General features: G+C 39.0%; 1 protein-coding gene across 17 annotated transcripts in view; it reads left to right on the top strand.

Moving 5' to 3' along the window:
- RYR3 (ryanodine receptor 3) overlaps nt 1–16607 on the top strand; it is a 551551-nt gene that overhangs the window by 256012 nt on the left and 278932 nt on the right. For all 17 annotated transcript variants that reach the window (XM_054027214.1, XM_054027212.1, XM_054027213.1 and 14 more), the window contains 5 exons: nt 430–656; nt 1870–2671; nt 3212–3412; nt 6044–6146; nt 8468–8605. In XM_054027214.1, the coding sequence (XP_053883189.1) occupies nt 430–656; nt 1870–2671; nt 3212–3412; nt 6044–6146; nt 8468–8605 (1471 nt within the window). The remainder of the gene's footprint in view (nt 1–429; nt 657–1869; nt 2672–3211; nt 3413–6043; nt 6147–8467; nt 8606–16607) is intronic.

Below are 16607 nucleotides of genomic sequence, written 5' to 3'. Positions count from 1 at the left end.
GCAACCCCAAGCTTGGGGCAACTCTAACCCTTTGACTACCAGAAGTCATGAGGGGAAGGTGCGTGGATCACTCCATAATTGCTCTGTTCCGTACGCTCTTCCTTATGTTCTGGAACACACTACTGTCATAGACAGGATATTGAGCAAGATGGACCATGTTCTGAAACAAAACTACATTTGTCAAAATAAATTAAGTACACTTGATATTTTTAAAGTTGAGTTTGTTTGCTTATTTGCAAATTTATACATTTCTGTAATACTCAGTGGGAGTCTCCCAGTGACTAGTGAAAAATAACTACTGTTATACATATTTAAGAGTGTGTGTTTGTGTGTGTTTTAAAACATTACACATGGTAATATTTGTGCCATAAGAGGTTGGTAAACAATTTAAAATATTTTCTTTTTAATTTTCCAATGTATTTATTGCAGAACACCATGCCTTTATCAGCAGCAGTCTTTAAAAGTGAAGAGAAAAATCCCATTCCTCAGTGCCCCCCACGCCTTGATGTGCAAACAATTACACCTGTGCTCTGGAGCAGAATGCCTAACAGTTTCCTGAAGGTAGAGACTGAACGTATCAGTGAACGCCATGGTTGGGTAGTGCAGTGTCTGGAGCCACTGCAAATGATGGCACTTCATATTCCAGAGGAGAACAGGTACATTTGGAGAGAATCACAGTGGTTTTCTTGTGAAGGAAATATGTAGGGGTAGCTGACTGAGGTCCCTCTTTCAGAGGAGTGTCCTCTATGTCTAGGAGTACAGTCAGGCTGTTATCTGAATTATTTTGACAGTCATTTAGAATTTCTGATCTCATTTACTGTAACTAACATCCATTATATATGTGATTCAAATAGATATTAAAAGCTGAATCATTTTGATGCCATTTGATGCCACTTTTACTGTAGGTAAGATAAAATCCTTCACAGCCATTAGGAGAATATCTGATTTTGTTTCATTAAAAGATAGACCTTTAAAAATACTTTGGATTGAATCTTCACCCAGTTCAAAACACAAATATAAATTACATGTAAGTACTGTAATTCTGCTTCTTTGTGTTGTTTTAAAAGTTTTTAATATTTTCCTATAATCTACTTTAGTTTTACAGTCATTAAACTACATATTCTTGATTGAAATAATATTTTAGAAAGCTAAACTCCCTCTAAATTGTACTGAATGTTCAATTTTATCTTCAGAGTTACAGTAATGTAGTTTTGGCTGTTTTATTTGATATTCTAATATGCATAACTTGATCCAATTATAAAGATATCAAACAAGAGAAGTGAAAAGATATGGAAGGAAGCCTGTGCAAAAATTTAGTTTTTTAACCATATTTCTTTTGAGACTGATTTAAAAATTCTGCTTTTGGTAGGTCAATTTTAGTGAAATTTGGTTCAAGAAAAAGAATAGTGTAGTTTATCAAAAAATACTACAGTATTCTTCAGGAAGGCTCCAAAAACACTGCATCTTATAATGATGTTACTGAAGTGTTTTGGACCTTTAAAGTAAAATATTGTCTTTTGAAAATTAATATTCTTGAATGGGTACTCAGGTGCTCTGGAAGCTTCTCCATATACTAGATAACTTCCCTGCCATATCCCTTTTATTTCAGTATTTGTCCTCTCCTTACTAGGGACTTCTAATCGTTATCATGACCAGTAAATTGTCACTTGCTGGTTAGGTGATGTGGACATAGTGATTATTAGGTACTAAAGTGAATATGTGTAGTCTAAAGCAGAAATGATCAAAACCTTATTCTTTAGCTCATTATACCATTATCCCTATTTCCCCCCAGTTTGTTTATGGATGTATTTAATAAAATAAAGCTCATTTATGATGTTCACTGTCATATTTCTTTGTATTCCATAACAGGTGTGTTGATATATTGGAGCTATGTGAACAAGAGGATTTGCTGCAATTCCACTACCACACTTTAAAACTCTATAGCTCAGTTTGTGCACTGGGTAATAATAGAGTTGCTTATGCACTTTGTAGCCATGTGGACCTATCTCAGTTATTTTACACAATAGATAATCAGTATTTACCTGGACTCTTACGCTCCGGATTCTATGATCTACTTATCAGTATTCATTTGGAACGCGCCAAAGAAGCCAAGCTTATGATGAACAATGAATTTATCATTCCAATTACAGATGAAACTAGAAAAATTGAATTATATCCTGATGAATTAAAGCGACATGGGTTACCAGGAGTTGGGCTTAGCACTTGTTTGAAACCAGGTTTTAATTTTTCTACTCCTTGTTTCATTGCGGCCAGTGAAGAACATCAGAAGCCCAGTCCAGAGATACCACTTGAGATACTCAAAACCAAGGCCATAAGCATGCTGACAGAGGCAGTACACTACAGTGGTGTTCATATCAGAGACCCTGTTGGAGGGAAAGTTGAATTCCAGTTTGTTCCTGTTCTTAAACTTATAGGAACTTTGCTTGTAATGGGGGTTTTTGATGATGATGATGTGAAGCAGATTTTACTCCTTATTGATCCCAATGTGTTTGGAGACCACACGGAAGAAACAGAAGAGAAAGCAGAGAAGGAGGAAGTTACACAGATTGAAGAAAAAGCTGTGGAAGCTGGGGAAGAGGCATTAAAGGAAACTAAACCTCTGATGAAAGGCTTACTGCAGACAAGATTACCTGAATCTGTTAAACTCCAGGTGACCATTTTAAAGTAAACATATATCTAATGTAATATTGATGAAACAAGGATAGGGTATGTTGTCTAGTGTTTGCAGCCAGTAACCTGGGATTCAGGACTCCCAGGTTCTAGTCCTGGCTCCATCATTGACTTGCTATGTGACCTTGAGCAAATCACTTAATCTATTTGTGTTTCTGCTTCTCTGTAGGCAAAATGGGTTTAATGTTCACATGCAAGATACTTAACATACACGTTATGGGAGAGAAGAAATACTTACAAAGCACTTTGACAGCATCCAATGAAAGGCAGTGTATAAATGCAAAATAATGTTATAGATCATAATAATACAACATCTTTATATATTTATTTATTATTACTTGTTAAAAATCAGAGTTAGTGGAAAAAATAAATTAATTTTATTATTCTCATTTTTATTCCTGGCAAATAGAAGAGCCATTCATATTAGTGTGCAGTGTCCATTGTTGTTCTTTCATTTTAGAGTTTATGGTTTAGATTCTCAACTAAGATATTTAACTCTCCTCTATTTTTTTCATGTTAGATGTGTGAGCTACTCAATTATTTCTGTGACTGTGAGCTGCGACACAGGGTGGAAGCTATTGTATCATTTGCAGACAATTATGTGTCAAAGCTGCAATATAATCAGAAATACAGGTACAATGAACTCATGCAAGCGTTAAACATGTCTGCTGCTTTGACTGCCAAGAAGACAAGGGAGTTTCGCTCTCCCCCTCAAGAACAGGTAAAATAAAGGACAGGAGGGTTTTTTAAAGTGTGATATGTGTGGAAAGGAAGAGGTAGAACTGTCTCATTCCTAAACTAGAATTTTGACCATAGGAGAGGTGGAACATCATATGAAATAGTTTATTAGGTTGCCGCAAGATGTTACAAGCCAAAATTTTCAAACCTGAATTCCCGAATTTAGGATCCTATATCCATACTTAAAGTCTGCCTAATTTTTTAAAGGTGCTGAAGTTAATAGGAACTACAGGCAGTCAACATTTTTGAAAATCAGGCCACTTTTATAGAAGTGACTAAATTTGTATCTAAGAACTTAATTTTCACATATAGATTTGAAAATATTGACCGTAGTCCCCTGAATGGACCTCTGTGAACCTACCAGTTTTTTGCTTTGCAAGTACAATTGGTATGCATGAAAATGGACTTATCTTGTAACCAACTGACTTTTCCATTTCTAAAAGTAGTTCTTCAGGTTTTTTTCGGGGAGGGGGGGAATTCAAGGAGAGAGAGAAAAATATTCTGATTTGTTGGAAACCTATGAAACACCAGAGTCAATTAATTTACCTATAACTTGCTTCATAATTTTGTGCGTACTGCATTAGAGATGCATGCAAAAAATAGCAGGCATCAGGTTTGTTGTTGAGATACTTTTTTGATAGTTTGTTTTTTTTGTTTTACTTATGTGGGGCTTTGGGAATGTTTATTTACTTTTTCAAGACAATTGGCTATTATCTCCTCTAAAAGTTTTCTTTACTGTTGGGAATCTTTTCATATGAATCATAATGTGGGCTGTTGATTAATCGCAGTTAAATCACATGATTAACTTAAAAAATTAATCACAATTAAAAAATTAATCGCAATTAATCATACTGTTAAACAATAGAATACCAGCTGAAATTTATTAAATATTTTTGGATTTTTTTTACATTTTAAAATATATTTATATAAATTACAACACAGAATACAAAGTGTATAGTGCTCACTTTATAATATTTTGATTACAAATATTTGCACTGTAAAAATGACAAAAGTCGTATTTTTCAGTCATCTCATACAAGTACTGTAGTGCAATCTCTTTATCGTGAAAGTGCAACTTACAAATGTAGATTTTTTTGTTACATAACTGCACTCCATAACAAAACAATATAAACTTTAGAGCCTACAAGTCCACTCAGTCCTACTTCTTGTGCAGCCAATTGCTCATGCAAACAATTTTTTTACATTTATAGGAGATAATGCAGCCCGCTTCTTATTTACAGTGTCACCTGAAAGTGAGATCAGGCGTTCGCATGGTACTTTTGTAGCCAGCAATGCAAGGTATTTATATGCCAGATATGCCAAATATTCATATGTCTCTTCATGCTTTGACCACCATTCCAGAGGATAAGCTTCCATGCTATTGATGCTAGTTTAAAAAAAAAAAAAGTGTTAATGAAATTTGTGACTGAACTCCTTGGAGAAGAATTGTATGTCTTCTGCTCCATGGTTTTACTTGCATTCTGCCATGTATTTTGTGTTATGGTAATCTCGGATGACGACCCAGCATATGTTGTTTGACTTAAGAATACTTTCACTGCAGATTTGACAAAACGCAAAGAAGGTTTCAATATCAGATTTCTAAAGATAGCTACAGCACTCGACTCAAGGTTTAAGAATCTGAAGTGCCTTCCAAAATCAGAGGAACGAGGTGTGGAGCATGCTTTCTGATGTCTTAAAAAAACAACATTCTGATGCAGAAACTACAGAACCAGAACCACCAAAAACGAACACTAACCTTCTGCTGCTGGCATCTGACTCAGATGATGAAAATTAACATGCGTCGGTTCGCACTGCTTTGCATCGTTATTGAGCAGAATCAGTCATCAGCATGGACGCATGTGCTCTGGAATGATGGTTGAAGCATGAAGGGACATGTGAATCTTTAGCTCATCTGGCATGTAAATATCTTGCGATGCTGGCTACAACAATGTCATGCAAACGCCTGTTCTCACTTTCAGGTGACATTGTAAACAAGAAGCGGGCAGCATTATCTCCTGCAAATGTAAAAAAACTGTTTGCATGAGCAATTGGCTGAACAAGAAGTAGGACTGAGTGGACTGTAGGCCTTAAAGTTTTACGTTGTTTTATTTTTGAATGCAGTTTTTTTTTTTTACATAATTCTACATTTGTAAGTTCAACTTTCATGATGGAGATTGCACTACAGTATTTGTATTAGGTGAATTGATAAATACAATTTCTTTTATTTTTACAGTGCAAATATTTGTAATAAAAATAAATATAAAGTGAACACTGTACACTTTGTATCTGTGTTGTAATTGAAATCAATATAATTGAAAATGTAGAAAACATCCACAAATATTTAAATAAATGGTATTCTATTATTGTTTAACAGCGCAATTAAGCACGATTAATTTTTTTAATCGCTTGACAACCCTAATCATAATTAAAATCCTTAAGCCCCTATTGCTTAAATATTGCCATAAGGACATATTTACTTTTGCCAAAAGCATGTTTTATGTTGGTTCTTTTGAGAAACAAGTGTAAATAAGAAACAGTAAAGTATGTCTGTGTTACTGTACTCTGTGGGCCCCTGTGCAGTCCTAAATATTTGGGTTTATTTTTGTCTTAAAAGATTAATATGTTGCTAAGTTTTCAACTGAGAGAGGATTGTCCCTGTCCAGAGGAGATTCGGGAAGAGCTATATGAGTTTCACGATGATCTTCTAATTCACTGTGGTGAGAGGCTAATTATTTTTTTCACTGATTGAACATCATACGTTTTAGTTCTGATTCTTTTCCATGGCAAGCAAGATCTTGATGAGATAAATTACTTATTTCAGTTGTGTTATGTATCGGATGACTGTTCCTGGAGTTTCTAAGTTCCAAAAGTATCTAAAGTGTGCGTCATGGTTTATTTCCATTGTAATGTTTTAGTTGAATTGAACATTTTTATTATGTATTATTTACATTTTCAGCCTTACCCCCCACCCCTTACCTTGTAGATGTTCAGGCTTGATGTTCTACATGGCAATTAAAGAGCCCGGCAAACCTGAGTCCCGTGAGCCTGAGTCAGCTGGCAAGGGCCAGCCACAGGTTTTTAAATGTAGTGCACACATACCCTACGGTGTGGATTGTGTAGCAAGGGTTCCGCTAGGAGATTGGAGGTGTGTAATGAATGAGGCAGGGGATTATAGGAAGCCAAAGGAACTGCCATTTGAGTTAATGGGGTAACTGATAGAAGTAGTAGGTTGTAATCTTCTTTGCGGATCAACATTAGATGGGGATAGGGCACTGGCAGTGTGTTTAAGAGAGATCTGGTGAGACTCAGGAATCTTGGGTTTCATTCCAGGCTCTGGAGGGGAGTAGATCTAATGAAGACAGACCCTGCTGTCTCTTTTCCCCCCAGATTTGACTCCTTCTGCACTACATATCATCCAATTTATCCTTGCCCCAGGCCTGTCTTTCCCCCACTCGCATCTCCTTGTTCCAGTCCCATTCTCTGTACCTACCCAGTTCCAGTCTTCAATGCTCAGGCTTTTTATACTAACCACAGTCTCCTTGCCAAGCAATCCTAGTCTCCACCTCCAGGTTCTCTTATTCTGTCTCTCCCCCTCCCCACATGAAATCCTAGTTACTTTCTCCCAGCTCCTCATCCAGTCTGTCTTCCCCTCCCCACACTGACTCCCAGTCCTAATCTCTCTCCTCAGGCTTCTCATCCAATCCAATATCACTCATCCCTTTCTTTACTCTTTGCTGCAGTCTACTCCCCTCTCTGGAGCCTTGTCTCTTTGCACAGCCAGTCCAAGTTCTCCCCCAACATCTCAGCTCCTCATATGATCTCAGAGTCCCCCACCTCTCCCCAGCCAACTGACCCCTAATTCCCCTTCTCTGTTTCCCTCATGATCTCTCAGTCCCATTCCCCTTCCCTGCACCCTGGATTCCAGTCTCAGCTTTCCCTTCCTCCAGATTGCAGCTTCCTTGCCCAGCCAGTCCCAGTTTCTGTCCTCACTTCCGGTCCCACTCTTACCTTTAACAAGAAAGGAACTCTTACCGGATTCCTTGTCCTAATCTACTCCTCCTCCCTCCCCCATCCCCGCCCTGTCTGGATTTTATCTCCTCTGCATTTGAATCAGACTGCTTTCTCCTCCACACTACCTGGCTGCCAGTTGGAGAGAGAGGCTCCCTGCTCTCTATTCAAGTGCCTGGCTCCACCGCAGCATGAAACAACTGGTAGCATCACTTATAGGGAAAGACCACTTTTACCCTGGTATCCCTGCTCTGGAGGGAACATATCAGTTGCTCAGTGGAGAATATGCACGCATAGGCCTGTCAGATATAGGAGCTATAAGGGGACGGAGCATCTCTGTAAGCATGGTTCACACACAGTCTGGTCAGCGCTAGGTGCTGTGAGGGTATGTCTACACAGCAACTAGACACCCGTGGCTGGTCTGTGCCAGCTGACTCGGGCTCGCGGGGCTCAGGCTGCAGGGCTGTTTCATTGCTGTGTAGACTTCCAGGATTGGGCTTGAGCCCAAGCTCTGGGATCCTCCCACCTCTCAGGGTCCTTTAACAAGAAACAAACTCAGCCAGCCAATAAATAAAAGCATCAAGCCAACCCCTTTAAATCATCTCATCCAGAGGAATATACTGTTAAACTCCCCTTAAAACCTAGCCAAACCTTACAGGATTTTTGTATCATCATTAATTGCGGTAGAAACTTCCTAAAACAATATCTGTGCTGTTATACTAGGGGAAACAACTACTGATGTTCCTAAGGAGTATTATATATCTGATTCTTTCTAATATTTACACTATAACTGAAGTAAATTTGCCGTGTTGAGGGGTACTACTATAGCTAAAATTCTAGAAATTTACTTATTTCCATATTTTTTTCTGTATGACATTTTCTGGTTAAAGGCTATTTTCAATATTCCTAATCTACAGATTTCTTAACCTTATGCAGTACAAGTTGTGGAATTTTTTTTTAAGTATGTGTGTTGAACAATTTTATCTTGAAGGCATATGGTTTGTTTCTAATTAGTTTTACTATGTGTTAGGTATTCCACTCGAAGAAGAAGAGGAGATGGATGAAGACACTTCCTGGATGGGCAAACTTCGTTCACTAATATACAAAATCAAAGGCCCACCAAAAGCAGAAAAAAAAGAGCCTACAGAGGTGGAGGAAAAGTCTCCCAGTAAGTTTTTTAAAGTGTACTCTAGTACTGCATATTTCTCTTACTCTGCAGAAGTTTCAGTGCTGTAACATTTTTTCTCATAAAAGTTTGTATGAATAAAAGACATTTTTTATACAGCAGAATGAAGAAGGGAGTTGTATGTTTAAGTAGTTTTCATACAGTTTAAAAAAAGCATCTGGGCTCCAGACCATGATTAAATGAGTTTTTATTAGAGATGGATCTGAATCTGTGGAAGAATTCAGATCCAGAGTTGAACTTTGTGGATTCATACTTGCGTAATGGATTAAAGCAAAATAAAAACTCAGATTGTAGGAAATCGAGATCTAGACTTGCAACTTTTTACCTTAGACCCATGTCTGCTTCAGATTTCTTCTGAAACTTACCGTTTTCCACTTTATACCTTACCTACATTTAACTTTTCCACAGTGCCTATTCCAAAGGCTGTATGTTTGCCACTGCCATGATTCCTGTGACAAAAAATGTATCTCTTTCTCCTGTCTTTCACAAAGCAAAACTTTTCCACGGATTTTTACATATTTGTGGTTTGATTCTATTCTGTGTTTCAGCCCAGAACTCGCAGGCCAGGAGGAAAGGGGGCTATGGTAACTTTGAGACTCCATTGTGCTGTTCTTACCCTAAGTTGTTCCAGCATCCACAGCATGATTAGACAGCACTCAGAACTGTCTAACTTACAGCCATCTCCCCAGGCTGCTCTATGGGCTATGGTGCTACATGGAATTTTCACATCATTGTGCATTGCAGTCCTGTCCCTGGCACCCATCCAATCCCCAGTCCCATCCCTGGCACACCCTGTATGCCAGAGCTTGCAGATGGGTCCTCAGAAGTAAGCCTTTGGCTGTCTTCCTCAATGCCTAGACCAGGAGAATCCTCCCATAATTTGAACCAGGGTTTTAAGGACCCCTTTACGCCATTCTAGCCCTTTAAAGCCATTGTATTAAAATTATTAAATGATAGGAATATAAAATTTTATAATGGAGAATAAACTCTCTTATAATTCAAATATTGTCCCATGGCTTTTCTTTTTCTTTTCCAATTTTACTGAGATTGTCACTTCTTTATTTTTGACCATAACTTTTTCATTTTTTTTATAAAAAGCAACCAGCACCACTTAAACTTAATCATCTTTCCATTGTTCTTACATTTCATTCCATCTACAATTATTAGTGCTAAAATATGTAGTAATTTTTTGAGTATAAAAGGAAAAACAGCTCTTTTGATCAAGTAAAGTAGGGGATAAGAAAAGAATCATGAAGAAATAAATATAAGGAGAGTTTTACTATTTGAATGGACTTAGCAGGGATGGAATATCCTGAAAAAGATAAGTGTTTCCACCACTCACAGCCCATTTCTGTGACAATTACTAATGAGTAATCCCAATGAAGTCAGTGAATTATTCATGTGAGTGCTATGCATGATTGTACGTTTTGCTGTCTTTTGAAAATTTTCTACTTTTTTGTCTGAAACACCAAATATTCATCCGATACAATTATAAGTGTCTCTATACATTTTTTTCCTCTACTGAAACCCAGGTAGTAATTTCTTGTAAGCCCTTTACATGGTGTTTGGGACTACTGAAATAGGAACACTATTATCTAGGCATTTTATATCAGTTTTGCACTTCAGTACAAATTCTGTGTACAGTAACAGCTGTGCTATCTGGCACTTTACCAACCAGAAAGCTCTATAAACTGGCATTTCTGATCTTCCTTGAAAGTCTGGTTTATAGTCCGGTTGGCATGGGGCCAGCAGGCTCCCTACTTGGCTCCACATGGCTCCCTGGAAGCGGCAACATGTCCCTGCTGCACCGAGGCGGAGGAATGGTCACAAGGGGTTCGGAGTGCGAGAGAGGCTCAGGGCTGGGGCAAGAGGGTGCGGGCTCTGGGAGGGAGTTGAGGGGGGGCTCGGGGCAGAGGGTTGGGGTTCTGGAGGGGATTTGGGGTGCTGAATCCGGGTGGCGCTCACTTCGGGTGGCTTCCCACAAGTGACATGTCCCTGCTGCTCGTAGGTGGAGGCACAGCTAGGCAGCTTTGCGCACTGCCCCCACCCCACCTCGCCCTGAGCGCTGGCTCTGCAGCTCCCATTGTCCAGGAACCATGTCCAATGGGAGCTGTGGGGATGGCACCTGAGGGCAGAGGCAGCACGCAGAGCCTCCTAGCTACGCCTCCGTCTAGGAGCAGCAGGGACATGTCGCTGCTTGTGGGGAGCCACCCGAGATAAGCGCCGCCCGGATCTGGCGCCCCAACCCCCAGTCCTGCATCCCCTCTTGCACCCAAACTCCCTCCCTCTTAGTTGACTGGAATTTTTCACTTACCGGCACCCCCCCATTCTCCCAACATGCCAGATAAAAAAGCTTTTACTGTATATATCTCTGGCCTTAGGTGAAACAATGTTCCAGTGTTTAATATAATAGTTCATCCTGCACCATGTTCCCATAAATCTTTAGCACATGCCTTCAGAAACAGAGACCAGAGTAAAATATTGTCTTGTTATGATTAGTCTGTCTGAAAACTTTACTCTTTAGTTCATCAATCTTGTTGCCCTTTTCATTGACCTTTCATCTTATTCAAAATATACATGGAGGAAAAAACTGATGTAATTTATCAGAAAAAATATTTAACTCTCATGTCATACAGCAGAGTATTGTAGGTACAACCACAAGGGAGAATAAGTGGAATGTATCCCCGTAACTTTGCAGTGTTGAGTTAAACTATGAAATATTCTTCTTATAAAGATGTATGCAAGTATTAACACAAGTGTTTGAAAGGTGTGCAGAGACTCTGAATTTAAAAGAACAAGAGACAAGGCAATATAATCCACTGAAAAAGCAGCAGTCCCAGAGGCTGGAGGAATACCTTGCACCTTAAAAATAACAATCCCTGGTGCTCAGCAGTATGCACAATGGAGCAAGGAGCTATGGAATTACAGGTGAAAGGTAGAGAATTTTTTGAGGAAGACCACTTCTATGATTTTGTTACTGTTTTTTTTAAATTAGTTGTTAGGAACTGAGAGAGGAATAGTGGAACATAAGAACGGCCATACTCGGTCAGACCAAACGTCCATCTAGCACAGTATCTTGTCTAACAGTGGCCAGTGCAAGGTGCCACAGAGGGAATGAACAGAACAGGTAATCATCAAGTGATCCATCCCCTGTCACCCATTCCCAGCTTCTGGCAAACAGAGGCTAGGGACACCATCACTGTCCATCCTGGCTAATAGCCATTGATGGACCTATCCTCCATGAACTTATCTAGTTCTTTGTGTTGTGTGGAAAAAAAGTATTTCCTTTTATTTGTTTTAAACCTGCTACCTATTAATTTTATTTGGTGACCCCTAGTTCTTGTGTTTTGAGAGGAAGTAAATAACACTTCCTTATTTACTCTCTCCACACCAGTCATGATTTTATAGACCAGTATCATATCCTCTCTTAGTCATCTGTTTTCAAAGCTGAAAAGTCCCAGTCTTATTAATCTTGCCCTTTTCTGAACCTTTTCCAATTCCAATATATCTTTTTTGAGAGGGGGCGACCACATCTGCATGCAGTATTCAAGATGTGGGTGTACCATTGATTTCTATAGAGGCAATATGATATTTTCTGTCTTATTATCTATACCTTTCTTAATGGTTCCCAGCATGCTGTTTGCTTTTTTGCAAACACTGCACATTGAGTGGATGTTTTCAGAGAACTATCCACAATGACTCCTTGAATGATAACAGCTAATTTAGACCCCATCATTGTATATGTATAGCTGGGATTGTTTTCCAATGTGCATTACTTTACATTTATCAACATGGAATTTCATCTGCCATTTTGTTGCCCGATCACCCAGTTTTGAGAGATCCTTTTTTGAGAGATCTACTATTTACCTCTCTCCATTCTGAAAACTGAGAATTTACTCCCATTTACTCCTAACCTTCCCTCTTATCCCATGTCAGCTTACTTTATTAAGAGCCTTTGGTGAGGGACCTTGTCAAAGGCTTTCTGAAAATCTAAGTATACTATATCCATTGGATCCCCTTTGTCCACATGCTTGTTTATTCCCTCAAAGAATTCTAGTAGATTATGTTCATCTATGTGTCTGACAATTTTGTTCTTTACTATGGTTTCAACCAGTTTGCCCAGTACTGAAGTCAGGCTTACTGGCCTGTAATTGCCGGGATCACCGCTGGAGCCCTTTTTAAAAATGGGCTTCATATTAGCTGTCCTCCAGTCATTTGGTACAGAAGCTGATTTAAATGATAGGTTACAGGCTACAGTTAGTGGTTCTGCAGTTTCACATTCAACTTCCTTCAGAATTCTTGGGTGAATACCATCTGGTCCTGGTGGCGTATTACTATTTAGTTTATCAGTTTGTTCCAAAACCTCCTTTAATGACACCTCAATCTGTGACAATTCCTCAGACTTGTCATCTAAAAAGAATGGTTCAGGTTTGGGAATCTCCCTCACATCCTCAGCCATGAAGACCAATGCAAAAAATTCATTTAGTTTCTTCGCAATGGCCTTATCGTCCTTGAGTGCTCCTTTAACATCTCAATCATCCAGTGACCCCACTGGTTGTTTAGCAGGTGTCCTGCTTCTGTTGTACTTAATTCTTTTTTGGCCTTCCTAATTATATTTTCATCTGCCAGAGTTTATGCTCCTTTCTATTTTCCTCACTTGGATTTAACTTCCACTTTTTAAAGGATGCCTTTTTATCTCTCACTGTTTCTTTTACCTTGTTGTTTAGCCATAATGGCACTTTTTTGGTTCTCTTACTATATTTTTTAATTCGGGGTATACATTTAAGTTGAGCATCTATTATGGTGTCTTTAAAATGTTTCCATGCAGCTTGCAGGGATTTCACTTTTGGCGCTGTACCTTTTAATTTCTGTTTAACTAACTTCTCATTTTTGTGAGTTCCCCTTCCTGAAATTGAATGCTACAGTGTTGGGCTGCTGCGGTGTTTTCTCTGCCACAGGGATGTTAAATTTAATTATATTATGGTCACTATTACCAAGCAGTCCAGCTATATTCACCTCTTGGACCAGATCCTGTGCTCCAGTTAGGACTAAATCAAGAAATGCCTCTCCTTTTGTGGGTTCCAGGACTAGCTGCTCCAAAAAGCAGTCATTTAAGATGTCAAGGATCTTTATCTCTGCATCCTGTCCTGAGATGACATGGAGTAAAAAGTACAATAGATTGTAAGATTGTACAAGATATCAAAATAATTTTACTATGTGCTATAGTTCTCATGAACATTTTTATAGTGATAGTGCCTAGAGGTCAAACAGGTTGGGATCCTGTTTTGCTAGGGGTCAGACATAACAGGTGGATGAAACAAAGAAATGGGTCAGGGTGGGGAGGAAGGGAGTTGAGATATCAAAAATAGTAAAATGTGCCCAATTCTTAGCCAGTCAGGAGCAGTAATCATAACTTTGCTCTTGCTTAGTCGATAGCATTTGACAGTTTGTATGCTTTATGAAGGAGGTCAATTTTGAGGAGGAACTTAAAGGAGCATAAGATGGTGGCTTTATGGATTTTTATTGGTAGTTTTCCCCACTCATAAGAGGCAACAAGGGAGAAAGAACAAAAGTGCTTGTCAGAGAAATGGAGAATCAGGCAATCAAGCTGGCATCATTGGTGAAGTGAACGTGGGAGCCATGCTTGTGATAAAATAATAGGTGAGATAGATAGGGCAGAGTTAAGTTGTGAAGGATTTTGAAAGTAAGAACAAGAAGTTGTTTGTTGTGGTAAAAGAGGGAGAGTCAATGGAGGAACATAAAGAGGGAGCTGTCCAAAACTAATGAACAAGATAGAGAATTTTTAACTTTCTTTACAATATGTCAAATCAATAGTTTCTTTCTTCTTTATGTATTGCAAAAATATGTCCTAATTTTTCCTCTCTCCAACTTTTTTTTTAACATTTCCCTGACCTCTTAATGTGAGAATGCTGTCCAGGTTTTCAGTTATTTATCAGTGCCTTAAGGTCATTCGTATATTTTTATTAAACAATGCTGTGTCCATCAATACTTATTCAAAATCAAAGTTACAAAACCTTAAAGTTTCCTAAGCCTTTAATATCCCAAACCAAAGTGGTAAAACTTCTTATCTACTGCATAAACTGCAGCCTAAGTCACATGGAGCCTGTGGCTAATAACCATATAGATCTTGCTAAGCAAATCCAACATTGTTCGATAAGTCAAATCCATAGCTCCCGACAGAAAGAAAGTGGGTCTGTTTCCTGGCAGCTAGAAACTTTGGAGGAAAATGCTGAATCTAACACTTCCAGGTATAGTTTATGGGTTTTTAAGTAAAAGTGACAAATACTAAAAAGTGCAGTTTTTGTAACAATGACACAATCGGAAACAGTTCCCAAATCCTGACCTTTCTGATATCTCCTCGAGGATGTCCAGCTATAAATGGAGGCCCAGATATCTTCCCCCAAATCCTCCTTCTACCCCTTCTTTTTCTATTGCAGAGAACAAGAACCACCATCATCTCTATCACTGACACCATAATTTTGACTATATTTTTGACTTGGCCATCTCTTTTGAGCCACACACCCAGGTCATGTTTAACTCTTGCCACTTGTTTCAGTGCTACGCTACCAAGAGCCAACTTCTCCTTTCTGTCCACACTGCCAAAATTCTTGTCCAAGCCCTACTCATCCCACACCTTATCAACTGTCATTTCTTCCTCTCTGCCCTCAGTGCTTGTATGATTTCAAAATGTTGTTGCTAAAATAATCTTACTGGTTCATTGCTCCATACTCTTACAGGCCCTAATTTTTCCACTTCTGAACCTATGCATTATGCATCTTTTAATCTTATTTCCCTTAAAACCCTTTTTCTTACTAGCCATAATCTCCATTAGAAGCTCAATAGAAATCGGAGCCGTCTCCTGCAAGAAATCTTGTTGAAGCTCTCAAAGATAAAATTGTTCTTTGGATCCCAGAAGTATTTCTTTACACAGGTCATCTCTCCTTTCTACATATCAGAGAATTTTCCCCTTTTTCTGCCTGACCCAAAGCTTGAGAGAGTAGTTCTAGCATAAATTGGATCTAAGCAGCGTGGTACAAATATTTCTCACATGTAGTGAGCGTTCTAAGCCATCAGCATTATTTTCTCATTTCCATCCACTGTGTCCTCTGACATATCCTTAAAATCCTCCCTAGCCAGATGGTTAATTTGTGACTCAGTCAGATTTATGTAGCGTACAGCAAGTTAGTTCCTAACAGTATAATCGCAAATTCCACCCATTCTGTGATAGCATCTGCATCAACCAAAAAGATCTTCAGAATGGCCATGTTCTCCACTATTAACACTTTTATTCTCTATTGCAAACTTGATATTTTATGTCTCAGTGGACAATGGCAATATTTAAGGAGAAGATCAAACTGGAGGAAGGGGTAGTGCCTGGGAAGTTGCCCCCTCAGAAAATAATGGTTACTTTCAACCAAACTGGAGCAGAGAAAGTAGGGAGGACTGATTTTTCAGCTGTAAAGGCAATTCATGGATTGGCATAGTAGGCAAGGTGCATGGAGGAGCTGAATTGAACTGTTTTGGAAGAAAGGGCTCACTTACACAAGTGAAACTCTGTAGCTTCTTGTATGGGGGAGTACCTATGTTCTTCAAGTGCTTGCTCGTGTCCATTCCATTGTAGGTGTGTGCTCGCCACATCCACTGGTGCTGGAAATTTTTACCCTCAGTGGTATCCGTAGGGGACCGGCTCTGGTGCCTTCTGTAGTGGCGTGCATATGCACCAGTATAAGGGCGCTGCGTGCTCCCCTCCTTCAGTTCCTTCTTACTGCCAGTGTTGGTGCTGGAATGCTCCCCTTGCTCTAGCAAGTGGTTCCCATTCAGTGGTTCTTTGAATTTTTTTCTTTGTAAATAGTTGTAGTTACTGTTCTTAACAGTTTAGTATATTTTAGTGATTGATAGTCCCCCAAAGAACTTAGCCCAGGGACGGGGCATGCCCTGCTACCCAGGCTTCAAGCCATGAGAT

This window comes from Malaclemys terrapin, chromosome 4 (assembly GCF_027887155.1).
Source record: "Malaclemys terrapin pileata isolate rMalTer1 chromosome 4, rMalTer1.hap1, whole genome shotgun sequence".
NCBI lineage: Eukaryota > Metazoa > Chordata > Testudines > Emydidae > Malaclemys > Malaclemys terrapin.
This window is presented reverse-complemented; position numbering and strand designations above follow the sequence as displayed.